Source organism: Ascaphus truei, chromosome 2 (genome assembly GCF_040206685.1).
Source record: "Ascaphus truei isolate aAscTru1 chromosome 2, aAscTru1.hap1, whole genome shotgun sequence".
In the NCBI taxonomy this organism is placed as follows: domain Eukaryota; kingdom Metazoa; phylum Chordata; class Amphibia; order Anura; family Ascaphidae; genus Ascaphus; species Ascaphus truei.
Genome location: NC_134484.1, coordinates 203,530,707 through 203,546,013, shown reverse-complemented (window position 1 = coordinate 203,546,013; position 15,307 = coordinate 203,530,707). Strand labels below are relative to the sequence as shown.

At 42.3% G+C, this 15,307-nt stretch overlaps 1 protein-coding gene across 2 annotated transcripts in view; it reads left to right on the top strand.

Moving 5' to 3' along the window:
- The window catches only part of LOC142487122 (cytochrome c oxidase subunit 4 isoform 1, mitochondrial-like), a 69,923-nt gene extending 55,435 nt beyond the window's left edge, over nt 1-14,488 (top strand). For both annotated transcript variants that reach the window (XM_075585850.1, XM_075585851.1), the window contains one exon: nt 14,234-14,488. In XM_075585850.1, coding sequence (XP_075441965.1) covers nt 14,234-14,370 — 137 coding nt within the window. In that variant the 3' untranslated portion in view covers nt 14,371-14,488. The remainder of the gene's footprint in view (nt 1-14,233) is intronic.
- The last annotated feature ends 819 nt before the right edge of the window (nt 14,489-15,307 follow it).

The following is a 15,307-nucleotide window of genomic DNA, read 5'->3' as shown; positions in this document are numbered from 1 at the left end:
TATTCCCTTTCAACAGAATACAGCATAGAACAGGTACACTTCTTCAAAGAGGTCCCTGAACTCAACCCCCAGGGCTTGAGGTCCTAAAAGGTCTATCCTTAGCGCCCCTATTTCCTGGTGGAATAAGGGGTGGTATCCCACACCCCTGCGGGAGGGGAAGAAAGGTAGCCAGAGCCCTGGCTCCACACTTCCAACAACCAACAACTCACTAACTTTTGGCTCTGCAGCTCCTTTTGTACCCAGCGGGAGGGTTCCATGTCTGAGCCTCTGATAGGGCAGCACACAGGCCGTAGGCCCACCCCTGTCACTGAAGGGAGTTGTTTACTGCTGCAAGGGCAAGGGCATAGATTTAACCCTAACACTGCCTACGCTGGTACCAGGGCTTATGTGTCAGGTAGGGCAGATTAGTAGCCCAAAACATACATGGCTACATAAAAGAAAAAATTATCTAAACAATGTCATGTACATATTTTACTTTCCTAAAAATACTTAATTCCCAATTAAATTCCAATTTTCAGTTGCATATCCTTGGTCACTCGTGGCTCTTTGTAAAATTAATTATGATGGCATAATTAAACAAACAGAATAACGAGAACACATATAGTGGTAGCACTTTTACAAGGGAAGTCCCACAAACAGTCTTACCATGAAAACAATTAGGAAGACAATTCAAAGCAGCTGTATACTGTACCAAGGAAACATTACAGGGTAATTTAATATAACAGCAGCTGATTGCAGTGCGATCAGCCAAAAAACAAACAAACATTCAAATCAACAGGGGGTTTCAGCATCAGAGTATATTGAATTACCAATAGCCAAACAAAGTCCTAACCTAAGGATTCTCCAAGAGGCAGAGAGCTAGGAAGGAAGGCTCCTGTAACGTACACTGAGGTACCCAAATATACAGTTTATATATGACAATAATCCAGTTTTTAAGATATATTGAAAGAATGGAAGACTATATTACACATGAAACAGATACAGTATACCAGACAAGATACCGTGCATGACATCACAATGGTATTGATACAAGTAAAGGATTAAATAGTCCCCTAAATTAGAGCTGGTAAGCATCGTTGTTGAAGGTAAAAAAATAATCTTTAATAGTACATATTTCAAATAATGCAGGAACATAAAATGAATTGGAGAAGACCTTGAAGTATATATCTAGATAGTCTGTAAAACATACACTCCACAGTAGTAGTGGGTCATTTACATGTATATACCTAACTGTCTTGTCGATCCTTCCTAATCTTTTTGTCTGAGCACTTCTGGTTTGTCGTCACGTTTCTGTCAATTTTAACATGAGTCTATTGTGTTGGCCCTTGCTATTAACAATATGTATGCATTCTTCATTAGAGGATCCCGTTATTTCTTTTAACAACCCTCTAATTCTTTGTCATATTCTTATAAGAGAATTAAACTGTAGATTGGCCAAACTCAAGGAGAATGATGATTGGCTGACCCTATATATATTCTCTTTGTACAGTGTAGGTACAATGCTATGCAATGTTGTGGGGAGTGCTCTGTGCCCACCTGCTTTAATTTTGGGTCCCCCAATCTTAAAAACGTTAGTGGAGTATGTGTGGAGCCTGAGGGGAGGCGAGAAGGGAACATGTTGGTGTGGAGGTGTTAAGAGGCTATGTGTAGATGAAAGGGGAGTGGACAATAGTTCTCAGGGGCAGATGCAACAGAAACAGGTTGGACCGGCAGTGGGAATAGCGAGAAACTGAAGGGCTTCAAGAAAGAGGTCAGAGAAATGACTAAAGAAAGTGATGGGACAGTAGTAGATTGTAAGAAGAAACAATTAAAAACCCTGTAACAGCTTCAAACATCCCCAGTAATGTGCTATTAATTTCTAATGTTGCCACAGATGCATTTGGTGGTATAGGTGCTTTCTGTGAAACAGCCGCAGTGAAGAAGAAGTCCCTTAGCAGGAGTCACCATCTGATCATTAAGCCGCAGGGAGTTCGCCACAACATTCCTCTCTGTAATCCTGCAACTCAAAATAATTTTTTAATTTGCTACTCTTTAATTGAAATCAGCAAAATTACAAATGCTTTAGTGAACAGCCAGGGACAGAGGTCATAATTAGCAGCAGCTACTCAGGTTCTTCTTTATATCCAGAGCATTTTTGAATTTGCCACCCTTTTGTTTGATAAAAAGAAAAAGATTGGACTAAATCAAATCACCGAGCCTCTATATAGCGCTGTGCTCTCCCTTTCGGGTTAAAGCTTCTTTGATTTTTCCACCATCTTGTTTCAGGAGGCTGATTTAACAATGCTTGAGTGAGAAAGCAGGGGAGATTTACTGCCCTAATTAGCTGGAGGCTCTGAGCCAAATCCAACAGCGTTGAGCATTTTACATTGACATGCAAAGTGGTCTGGAACCAGTTTGTATATTTTCTCTGCTCTGAGACCGCCAGCACTAATCAGTCTGTTTGTTACAAATGTAACCTTCCCATTGCTCCCAGCCGGTTGCTTTGGCAACACCCCTCTGTTTAAAACCTCATATGGTTTGGCTTTCATCCCCTGCAATGCCTTGTTAGTTGGTATAGTCATTTGCTTGTTCCTACTTGGACAGGAAAGCACGCTTCCTTTTGGAACGAGCAGCCTTCAGGAGCAGTCTGTTATCCCATCTCCTGGTAGAAATTATCATAATTGACCTCTCTCTCACTTTTGCCACCTATCCCAGTTTCCCTACGTTGTTATTGTTGCCTTGTACACTAAAAGAACAAAAGAAAAGAAGGACTCTGTGTGCATCTACGGGGAGTGAGTTAACTACCTGCCCCTACCACTTACCACAGTGTGCATGAGTCAGAATACAAAGTTCAGTTGCATACATGTAATACATGCCACACCTTGACAAAGGCTGCCTAGACAGCCAAAACGTGGGAACATTCTGGCTAAATAAATACTTGAATTTTGCAAAATCCGTGGAGCTTCTACTCTTCCTTTTGTTGCTGAACTCTGCACATAGAACGCAGCGGGCCCTCCTTTATTGAGAAGAGAGCACCAGTATAAGTATCTGCTATATGTTTTCATTGCTGGTGTGCAACATGTATCTTTGTTGTATACATTTCAGAGGGCCATTGTACTTATCAACAATTCCATTGTCACCGGCTGCTCACAGTGACTCATTTCACCACCCTAAGGACGTTGTTAAGAGGAACAGTTTACACAATGGCCTACAATAGTGTATCACTTTTATACAACACAGCGTATTCCCATATACTGTAGTGCAGACCTTGTATGTAGCACTGCACTTTGACTGCCTTTCTTAAACAGTTAATAGTGTAATGCCAGATAAACAGGGAGATAAAGTGACTTTTTCAAGATTACAATAGAGTGTCACTAGTCCTCACAGTTTATCGATTTCAACAAATTTGCCAGTACTGTTACGTGCTTAAAATGACTGTTTTCCATTTTTTGAAACACTGAAGTTACAATAACACGGTGTCATGGGCTGGACTGGCAAAATGACCTTCCATATCACTTAAAATAGTGTTTTATGTTAACATGACAAGCTGTGTTTGCATATCAAAGGTTCTAGCCTCCTTCCCTTTGACCTTCCTCCAAGTAAAGCTGTCTGCTAGGTTCCCTGTGCAGTCTCAGAGGAGTGGCACGGTGGGAATACCTGCACACTACTTATTGCCAGAACATTACATTTCAGTCACTGCACTTGAAAAAAAAAAAGGTAGATTGACAAAACAGACCATTCTGGTTTAAGTGTGATGCAAATCAGGTGATGAGGAAGGTAAGGACCAGAAAAAGTACAGAGTGCAATTGTTTTGTTCAACAAAGCAAACACATTTAGCACCTTCTCCCATTAAACGTTGCATTGTTTTTGGTATGCGCAATGGTGGCAGAATGCCCTCTCATCAAGGCACCGCTTCTGTCTCGGTGGGAGACCATTGATGTAGACCCTTTCTGTGCCAGAGAGCCGTGGAACGAAGTGCTCCGTGAAGAATTAGTTTCTCAGGAAATACTTTATTTGTTTTACTATTATTTTGGTAAGCAAACAACCCACTAAGAAAAAAAAAAGGACTCTGGAAGGCAAATGGCTTTCTATCTGGTTCTTTCACCCATTGCTGTAGCTAATAAAACACACATGTTTAAACAATGTTACAATGCTACTAACATTCCAGGAATGTGCCTAGATATTGTTACTTACATGCTGAAGAATAGCCAGTGGTGTGAGGTTTAAACTTTTCACTGCCTTCTCAAAGCAAAAGGATTAAAGCAGCAGTCTCCTTACCCCATACATCAACAATTCTTCTATTTTTTTGTTATTAAACTTACCTGGGAGGAGGGGAAATATGTCTTCTACTCAACAAATAAAAGGGGCCAAGGCATGTCAGTGGTGTCATTGACAATTTTTATCTCTTGACAGGGTACTGGGGGCAAATATTTGGGAGGCATTCCTGGTGATAAGACCAATTGATCCTTCTCTAGGGAGATCTCCAAGTTCAGATGCATACCAAAAACTTGAAACAATGTATTTCTGCTTTTTCATGTAATCACATTCTAGCAGCAATCCCTATAAGCCCTAGGAGTTTAACTCATACAATGTCAGTATCATGCCCCTGAACAGGTTCTGTATTTTTTTTTTTAACTGTTGAAAATCATAATGTTTACTTAGTTTGTACAGCAGCTTCACAGGTTACCGTGTTTACTGTACTGGGCTCTGGAGAGAGCTTCAATTTACCACCATATTTCATTGACATCTCCTGAAGGCAGTATCGGATTTAAACAATAGAAACAGAAGCTTTGGAAAGGTCAAGAAGAGATCTCAAAGTATGTTTACATTTTGTAGAGAAAATGAGGGAGGGAATCCCTGCTCAGCTAAGAAGATTATCCATATAGAGAGGTGCTATCAGGGACTGGAAACATATGCATTGATATCGGAGAGAAAGAATCCCTAAACGATGCACACTACTCTACTCATTCAAAACAATAAAATGTTATTCAGAATACACGTAAACACACAAATTCATTTAAAACCTAGAATATGCGCAATGAAAAGCCTATTGTAAAAAAGCTTCTCTTTTGTCCGAATGGCAAGGGTCTATTAACCATGAAATGCCTATTATACTGGGTGAGCCTTGCATTAGGCTGCAAAATCTAGGGTTACACCCAAGCTTTAGCACAGTATGTTGTACTTCAGAGATAAACCCTTACAGGGCTATAAGCTAGAGAGAAATATAGAGGGGTCCTACTATATATAGAAGTTTATTCAGTAATATTATGCGTGATATTATATACTTTGTTGTAAACAGGACACTCGAACAGTGCCATCACCACACATAAGGCTTGAACCAAACTGTGAACTATCTGCATATAGATGTCATAAAAAGCACTCTGATACAGACTGACAAAGTGTAACTCATATCAATATCAGTTGTATCCAGGATACTAAGGATAATACTCTTAGTCAATCCCTTGATATCATGTCTCATTCAGTACTTCTCATAACCATTCCAATATATAGCTGTTATCACTGATAGAGGATTAGAGTGCTATTACAGACCCACGTTCACTGGTAGTCACTGCAAGCCAAATGTTATTACCATAGCCCTCATTCTAGCTAGGCAGATAGTTCACAGTTTGGTTCAAGCCTTATGTGTGGTGATGGCACTGTTTGAGTGTCCTGTTTACAACAAAGTATATAATATCACGCATAATATTACTGAATAAACTGCTATATATAGTAGAACCCCATCTATATTTCTCTCAAGCTTATAGCCCTGTAAGGGTTTATCTCATATAAGTATAACATACTGTGCTAAAGCTTGGGTGTAACCCTAGATTTTGCAGCCTATTGCAAGGCTCACCCAGTATAATAGGCATTTCATGGTTAATAGACCCTTGCCATTCGGACAAAAGAGAAGCTTTTTTACAATAGGCTTTTCATTGCGCATATTCTAGGTTTTAAATGAATTTGTGTGTTTACGTGTATTCTGAATGACATTTTATTGTTTTGAATTAGTAGAGTAGTGTGCATCGTTTAGGGATACATTCTGTAGAAACATAGAATTTGACGGCAGATAAGCGCCCCTTGGCCACCGTGTCTGCCCATTTTCCTATTTGCTGTAAATCCTCAGACCCTGTTTGATCCTCTGTTTTCTGTTGTATTTAGGATAGCCTTAGGCTGCGTCCACAGTGCAGGAGATGGCGCGAGCGATATCGCTCGCAGCGAAAACAAACACTAGGATGCCAATGTGCTTGTGCGTAGTGCGGGCGCGAGTGCATGCACAAGTGCGACGGGGTGACTGGTGCTTTGCGCGACAACCAAGTTTGAATTTCCCACGCAACGGCTGGGTCACGTGAGCGGTTTGTCCAATGAGGATGAACCAGCACCGTGCCGTCACGGCCGCGCCCCCCCACATGCCGCCGACATGCCTTTGCTTCGCCTTTGGCTGCAGGACAGGAAATCTCACCTGCTACAGGCGAGCGTGCGCCGCGCCAACGCGCACGCTTCCACTATGGCCAAGGCCTTATATCTATCCCAGGCAGGGTTGAATTCCCTTACTGTATTAGCCCTTACATCTGTTGGGAGACTATTCCACAAAACGACCCCCTTTCTATAAATCAGTACTTCCTTACATTTCCCCTTAGCCAGCCACCCTTCCGCTTCAGAGAATGACCTGATTGATGGAAGGCTTGTACTGGACTCTGCCACGTGCCATTACTATAACGTCTGCCATTTTATGTTCTAGTAGCATTTACATTGGTCACTTTCTAAAAATGAAAACATTTCTTAATTGTTCTGTTTTGGTATGATGTAGTCACAGTGCCTTATGTATTTCGGTTCCGTATAATTAAGGCTTTTGTGATGGGGCACTGCCATGTTACACAGCCTTTTCAGTGCAGCCTGGGTTAAATACACGCTGTGAGTAGGGTTACTGGCTATGCATAAACACAGGGCTGCAGACCTGTCTGAGACATGCAAATGTACCCACAAGTGTGTTTTTGTATTTGCTGTACACAGTACGTGGTGTGTTTTTGTACTCACCATAACTTGTTTTGTGTCTGGTTTCTGCCGTTTGATATGTATAGTGCTATTTAGTATATACACTGACAAAGAGTATAACCTGATCGCACTATACACTGACCGAGTATAATCTGTACCCAAAATGCCCTACCTCAGCCACAGTCCTGGTTATGGGGGCCATTAATTTTATTCTGTCAGGCATCAGGCATAAATCCATTTATTGAATTATGTCCTGTGAAAGGTGATGCATTGCATGCACTGTGACAAAGATATCTAGTTTTGAATAAATGTGTAAGGCCTTGTATATAGTGGCGTGCGTACGCGACGGAGCGCGGGGTATAGTGCGCGCCTGCTGCACAGGCGATCCGTGGCCTGTGGGATCTGGAGGAGGAGACACGCCCAAGAGCAGCTGTGATTCACAGTTTGGAGGCGTCACCGTGACGTCACGTGAGCGATTCGCTCATTGGCTGAGCCGCGCACGTGACCCGGCCGCCACACGACACAATCAAAAGATTTTGTCCGATAAGAAAAATCGGCCGCGCCGTCGCTCTCGTACACGCGCGCTCCATGGCCGTGCGCATTGCCTTACAGCTTTTTGTTCGCGGCGCGCGCACCGTCGGCCTGAATATGGACGCAGCCTTAGTTTAAGAGCCATACACCCTCAGGACACCTACAGATGCAACGACTCAGGGGAGAAAATGTAGTTCATTCATTATAGTTCATCATACAAACTACATTAATGCACCTTTTTAGTTCCCTACTGTATAAGTCACTAAGGGATCAGCTCAAAGTCCTATTATGCAGTCGCCAAACCGTTTTCTCAGCCAAAGAAGAATACCAAAGTTCTCCCCCATTTGGTAACGCTCGGATCCACTGGAGTATAGAGTTCAGTCTGTCCTGCAGTCTGTAATGTCCATTGTGTTGTACTGACAAATAGCAGAGAAGGAACGTTTAGAATGCCTTTTCCTGTGAGACTGTAGACCATCTGATTGCATCTTTTTGTTCTGTATGGAGAAGGTCAAATCTATTTTTGTTTTGAGCCACGGTATAAGAATTTACAGTGAAGCTTGCTATGGGGGGGGGGGGGGCGGGGGCAACTCCGGTCATCAACAGCTACCAAGAGGACAGGTTTTCAGGATATCCCTGCTTCAGCACAGTTGGGTCAGTCTTCGACTGAGCCACTGATTGAGCCATCTGTGCTGAAGCAGGGATATCCTGAAAACCCGACCATTTGGTTTACTGAGCTAAGGTCAGCTGAGGCGCCCCATAAAAGATGTCATGCTTGTTCTCCGACCGTCCCAGTATGCTGCTTAAGGCTGCTGCAGTTTCTATGAATTACGTGTCCTTGTTAAAGCAAGCCGCTTTTTGTCAGTTAAACTGACAGCAGAGATAAAAAAGGGCCGGTGTCAGTGTCAGCGTTGCACAACAAACCACTCTCGTCACTGATGAAAGACTTAACGTCTGCCAGCAACTTTGTTTCTTTAACGAATTTCCTTTACAACTGCCAAAAAAAGAGAACTTTATTTAAAATTATCCCCATCTTTTTTTGTCCTTCCTGTTGTAGAGTTTGCCCTCCCTTGCTGGGCTCTCTGTCTGGTGACACCTATGCTGCACAAGGGCCAGGAGTTTTTTTCCCCTGTGTTAAAGAAAAGCGCGTGCAGAAACGGCTCATGTGCTGGGGTAGAGAGCAGTGGTTTCCAGCCTTTTTTTGGCTAGGGAACCCAAAGTGAAATTTTGAGAAACCTCCAACCCTCTCTAATAGTGCGTCTGAGATCAGATACATTGTAAGGAACCCCAACCCTCTCTAATAGCGTGTCTGAGATCAGCTGCATTGTAAGCAACCCCAACCCTCTCTAATAGCGTGTCTGAGATCAGCTGCATTGTAAGCAACCCCAACCCTCTCTAATAGTGCGTCTGAGATCAGACGCATTGTAAGGAACCCCAACCCTCTCTAATAGCGTGTCTGAGATCAGACGCATTGTAAGGAACCCCAACCCTCTCTAATAGCGCGTCTGAGATCAGCTATATTGTAAGGAACCCCAACCCTCTCTAATAGTGCGTCTGGGATCAGATACATTGTAAATTCTTCTGTATTTGGTACAATTTTGAAATTACCAGAAAATTGCAGGTAACCCCTTAGGGATGTCCGGGCAACCCAAGGGTTCCTAGGAACCCTGGTTGAAAAATACTGGTATAGAGCTTTGTTTACCACAATGATGCCAGTGCGAACGTACAGGTGCCAAGGAGTTGGCCCATCACCATATGACAAGCGCTGCTGCTAAGGAAGGGAGCGACTGGAAAGCAAGTGGGAACAGCTTAAAGGTGCATTCATGTGGAAGCAGGAATACGTTCATAAGGTAGAGGAAATACTGGAACATTGGAAGAGTTATGTCCTTTACATGTATGCAATAAATACATTATTTCAATTAGTTGATGACTGAATGGGAAAAATAGCTGTAGCACATTTATTAAGCTGTGCTAAGGCATAGCGCTGCTTATGGCCCATGAACAGCTGCATAAACAATCTGCATATTACAGTATTATGTATACGAGCAGGCGACGTGTCACTGCTCTCCTGCCATCTCTTTACAGGGGGCTGTCTCAGAGTAACAGTAGGTTGCACTAAACAACGTGTATAGCTAAAGCTGGATAACAGAAGTGCAAAGGCAAGCAGTGCATGTACAGGTACAGGTAGCTGTTCCCAGCTTTTAGGCCGTTAGTCCGCATTGTGACACCGGATCAGCCTCTGCAAAATTACAACAGCTCACTCTGACAAAATGTAAACTCAGAAGTACAGTGAAAAATCCCAAAGCACTAAAATGTAATCACCAGGCCCCGAATCTTACATTGACATTAAAATTGAAGTGGTCTGCAGGCTAAGAACATTATTTCTGTCGCAGGAAATTATTATGCCTCAACAGTTTATCCCTTGTTCAAGGAAAAATGGTTATTACATGTATATTCAAATAACAACTGTCACTCTTTTTAGAAGGAGCAATTCATGCAATTTCCTACATGTGTATTTTAAAATAAATCAGTTCTGTATTAGATCATACTTACTACTTTTTTTTTATTATTTAACTCTTAATGCCATTTTAATGAGTTTTAATATAATGAGCATCCTTTGATTTCTATAGCAGGCTTTAGCCACCTCCCCAGCAGTGCAAGATATTTGCAACACTTTCCTGTTTGTGATAACTTGTTGCCATTGTTCCCAGCAGTTTGAGCTGCAAACTGTAACAATAGATAATGTTACCTTATTATTATGTAATAATACATTGTAGTTGCTGAGTTACACTGACTGAAGGATTAATTGAAAACTGGAAGGCAGCCATTTAGTGAACCCGGGGAAGCAGGATCTTTGCTGATTGATTGTGGGAGAATTAATCGATAGGCAGATTAGGTAATTAGTTTTCAATAAAGGTAATCAAAGACTGCATATATTAAAACATTTTTTTTTAAAGTGCCACTTGGATTGCCTCTGTAAACTTCTTCTTTATGAACGAAGTCCCACTCATCAGTTCTGCGAGTCGCCAACTGTAAAAAGTAGGAAGGGGGCAATTATTAAAGGGGGTGTACAACAAAACGAAAAAGATTCAGTCCCCATGACAGTCATTTATTTTGATAATTGTATCGCGTGAAAAATAAATATGTTTTGCATTTCATCAGGTACACTGTATTCAAGCATGTTAGCTAGTTATGTTTATTTGTTTGGCCAGTGATAGCTTCATAATTACTTGGCAAATTAGGAATAGAGCAGAGAGAACAGTTGACCTGTGGCACTGAATGTTGACATCACCAACATACAGTACTTGAGCTAAAGATTGACACCTTTTACAATCCGCTACATTTAAACACAGCACGGTTATTAGTTCACTCGTCCTATAAGGGACTGAACCTTTAAGCCCAGCAATGCACTGAAAGGTTACACGACAAAAGGCTACTATTAACACCACTATCCACGCAGTCTCCTAAGCAGGCTGCCTAGAGGTTACATTCGACTCCGGCCTTTCCTTCTCCCCACATATAAACACTGTTACTAAATCTTGCCAATGTTTCCTTCGCAGCATTGCTAAGATACACCCCTTCCTATGTTCCAGCACCACTGAAACACTAACGCGTGCCCTTGTTCTTTCCCGTGTTGATTACTGTAACATTATTTTATCTGGATTTCCTGACTCGCACGTCACTCCTTTAGAGCCCATTCAAAATGCAGCAGTCAGAATGATCTCCTGCTCTTCTAGGCGTGTACCTGCTTCTGACCACCTGAACTCTCTCTGCTCGCTTCCTATTCATTTCCGTATAAACAATTAAATTATCCTCCTTATTTTTAAGGTTCCTCTGCACTTCTAAATATAGCTTAACTTTGATCGCTCATTACACCCCTACCCGTCTCTTACGCTCAACCCAAGCGTGTTTCATTTTTGCAACTTTTACCTAAACAGCACTCTCCTGTCTTAAACCCTGTACCCTAATGTCTCCTTGCCTATGAAACTCTCTTCCACTCAATATACGTCGACCATCTTCACTTTCCACATTCAAAGCCCAGTTGAAAATCTACCTCTTAGCAGAAGCAGCTCATTAAACAGTCTATGCTCTAGTACGAACACCACATGCTCGTGACCCTCCCTGGCTACACTTCTAATGATGCACTTTTTTACTCCTAATGTGTCTGCAAGCCTCCCAAAATAACACTTAGATTGTAAGCTCTGTGGGTCAGGCTCTCTTTTTGCTTTTTGTTGTCATTTACCTACTGATGAAGAAAAAACCAGCGAAAGAAACTCGATCAAAAAACAGAGTCTGCACTCAATTGCGATATACAAAAAGTGATGTGATAGAAGGAGTGATTAGGGCGCTAATGTATAGTGCCACTTTATATACAGTGACTTTGTGTGACATACACCTGTGTTATTAAGCAATGTGGTGTATTAGTCACAGGCAACCAGTTCTGCAGCCAGAGTGAGGGATCCCGAGCCTCCTTTTGTATAATGGGAGACAGAAAGTAACTCTGGCACATGAACTGATGGTTGTGACTAAAGCTGGGGCCATGGTGCTGCAGACCGTGCGGACGCCGCACACTGAGCGTTCAGACTGCCTTAAGGCAGTGTTCGCGTCCATGTGGCGTGTGGCCGCGTGAGGGGGTGTGTGTTACGCAAGAAATCAGTTGAAACTAATTTCTTAGCGTGACAGGTCGGTTATGTGAGCGGTTCGCCCAATGAAGGCGTACCAGCTCCGTGACGCCCCTAGGCACGCCCCCCACGCCCCGTCCAACATGGCCAGGGAAAGTACCCGCTTCACGCGGGTCACTACCCAGCCTCTGCTTGCCTCCGCGCGGGCGAAGGCACCATGGCCGCAGCCTAAGATAGCAGAAATATAGTTGAGACCGAGGTCATCAAAAAGAGCATTAAATGTAAAAAGAACAATTTATTAAAATAATAATATAAAATACACATGTAAAACACCTGAACCTTAGTACAGCTAAACCATAAATCTGGCAGACAAACTTCTAAATGTTCTATAAAGATTGAATATCCAGATTCCTCAAAAAATAGTTTGAATTGAAAAACAGAGTATATTGGTCTATGTTCTCCTGTCTGGTGTCCACAATGTCAGTCCTGATTCTAAATGTGGATCTCTTAGTAAGAGCTTAATTCCTCATTAGGTATAGTTGATTCCAAATCTCTGAGAAGGTAATATACTGTTTTTAAGGGAGACGATGTCCTTTGAGTATTCAACCAGTGAAGTTAACCTTTTGTAAGGTATTAGAATCACTTTTGGTGTTCCACTCAGGTAAACCGTAGTCAGCAAGTGTGTGGATATCACAGAATTATCAAGGGTGCTGTCCCCGCAATCTATTATATAGGTTACGCCCTCAGGGCGATTTTGATCATCAGTATAGGTGTTTGTTTCTTACTTGTGTTACTGCACTGCATAAGCAGCGCCCTCTCGGCAAAGTATTGATTTCACCTTAGCTCTGGTCGCACGGACCCCAGCACCTTAGATCATGGGAACCGAATGCAGTCTGGGGATGGTGTTTACAATGTTCTCCTCAGTGTGTCGCTGTGTCCCGGGTCTGTTGCTGTCTTCCTGGCTCAGCTTGGCTGTTGCGGGTCTCCTCCGCTCGCGCAGCTCATCAGAGGGCATCCAGCCAGTGATCAGATTCAGCCTCAACTCCTTGAATGGGGAGAGATAAGCTACGGATGCTGTGCAGTTTCAGGGCTCTCACCCGATGCGTTTCACCTGTGCAGGCTTCCTCAGGGGTATAAACTGATATACATCACTTTTTTGTATATCACATTTACGTTTTTTGGACTGAGTTTCTTTCCCTGACTTTCTTCGTTGGTTATTGGTGCATTGTCATGGGATTTTTTTGCACCTTATATATTTTTCATGTAGTTGTTTATCTACATTTGAGTTCACCATTAACCCCCTTGATTATGTAATTTACCTACACTGGCGACACACTTTATTCGAGCTCGGCTAGTCCCACGAATTCGGGTATTCCCGGGTGTATTGAGGTTTGTGACTGTTTTCTGCCCGAGTGCATTGAGGTATTTTCCAGGCAGGGTTTGAAGCATTTTATTCCCGCTGGCTGCAATACTGCACAGTATATATATATATATACTGCATTACAATTCATGAATTTATGCCATCTGGTAGACACGCGAAGCATTGCAGCCTATTAAATCCTAATCATTATCATTTAACAGATCAGCCGCCCGTCAGCCAGGCATGAACCCAGGCTGGGAAGGCAAACGCAACGGGGCTTGTCAGAGGTGAGGAGCGGCGCATTCCAGGTATCTGCCAGGTACAAACTGGGTATTTGCTCGAATAAAGTGTGTCGGTGCAGTATTGCACTTATTTTGTTTGTTATTTATTTACCATCTATTGTAATGTTGTAAAGCACTGCATATATTGATGGCGCTATAGAACATTATACAGTACTACCAGACAGTCCTACATAACTCACAGTGCCACTCTCCTCCGTACGGGGTAACATGTATTTCAGTTGCAGAGTATATGCCACCAAGTTCAAAATCAGAAATGCCATTAACATAATCCAGGTACTTGAAATCAGAAGGGGGCTCACCCCCAAGCTATTGAGCTCCCTGATGGGATCTGGCGAGGCAGGTGAAAGGGGCTACAGTTATATGAAGCTTTGTAAGTGTATAGCAATCATAGTATTAATCATGCTGCTTCTCCCACTGCTGACACTTTTGCTTTGCCTTTGTCTCCTAAGTGTACGGTCCTGTTCCTCACACCCTGTCTGAGGAATATGTAGCGATGCAGGCAAAGAGAATGATCGACATGAGAGCGAATCCTATCACCGGCCTCTCCGCCAAATGGGACTATCAGACGAATGAGTGGAAAAAGTAATCCGCCTGCTGAGCTGGTGACGGTGGAAAAGCAAACACCAGTTTATATATACCAGTGCAGAAAAATAACATTTGTTTAAAGCAGCAGTTCAAGCAATATCCTACATGTGTGTTTTTTTTAATAAATCAGTTCTGTTCTATGAGAAAATAGTTGTAGCATTTAAAAAAAATGTTTTAAAGAAATGTTTAATGTTTCTAATGTAGGAAGCATTTCCAAAGTGACAGCCCCCTTCCCCTTCTGATTGGCGCTGGCTCTTGAGCCCCACCCTCTCTCTAGCAGTGCACCAATTGTATCTAGTAACTGCCCAGTCACATAATATTGCTGGACTACATTGCCTAGAATGCTGTGCAAGAACTTAATTAAATAACCCTGAGCAAGCGATCGATCACAGGAGAACGGTTCTGTAATTTAGCTAATCGCTTGTCAGTGTGCAGATTGAATGGGATTTTTTTTTTCTCCAGGTTTTTTTTTTTTTTTTTCCCCTCTCCCCCTCTCCCCCTCTCTCTCTCTCTCTCTCTCTCTCTCTCTCTCTATATATATATATATCGGTATCTTTGCAGGTTCATTCCAAAGTTTTGCAGTTGTGTGTTTGTGTAGCACTGTGATATAACCTTAGCGCAGTAAACCCGCTCCTCAACTATAACAAAAACTTGACAAACACTCACAAAACCCAGAAGTATTTAACAAATTATCCTGGCTGCAAAATTGTGGCAGAAAAAACTTACCAGATTTATAAAAGAAACACTTCTATTGTTGTGGAAGTTTGTGATCACTGCTTCTGTTTTACAAGTTTTGATAAAGAGCAGAATGATTGCTCAAAAGAATCTTAGGTTTATAGATAGCCATCAACAAAAGTTTGAGGGTGTGTACAAGGACTGACTAGTATGTCTTTATACTGTATATAGTGTATAACCCTGTTCACCTAACATACAGTACC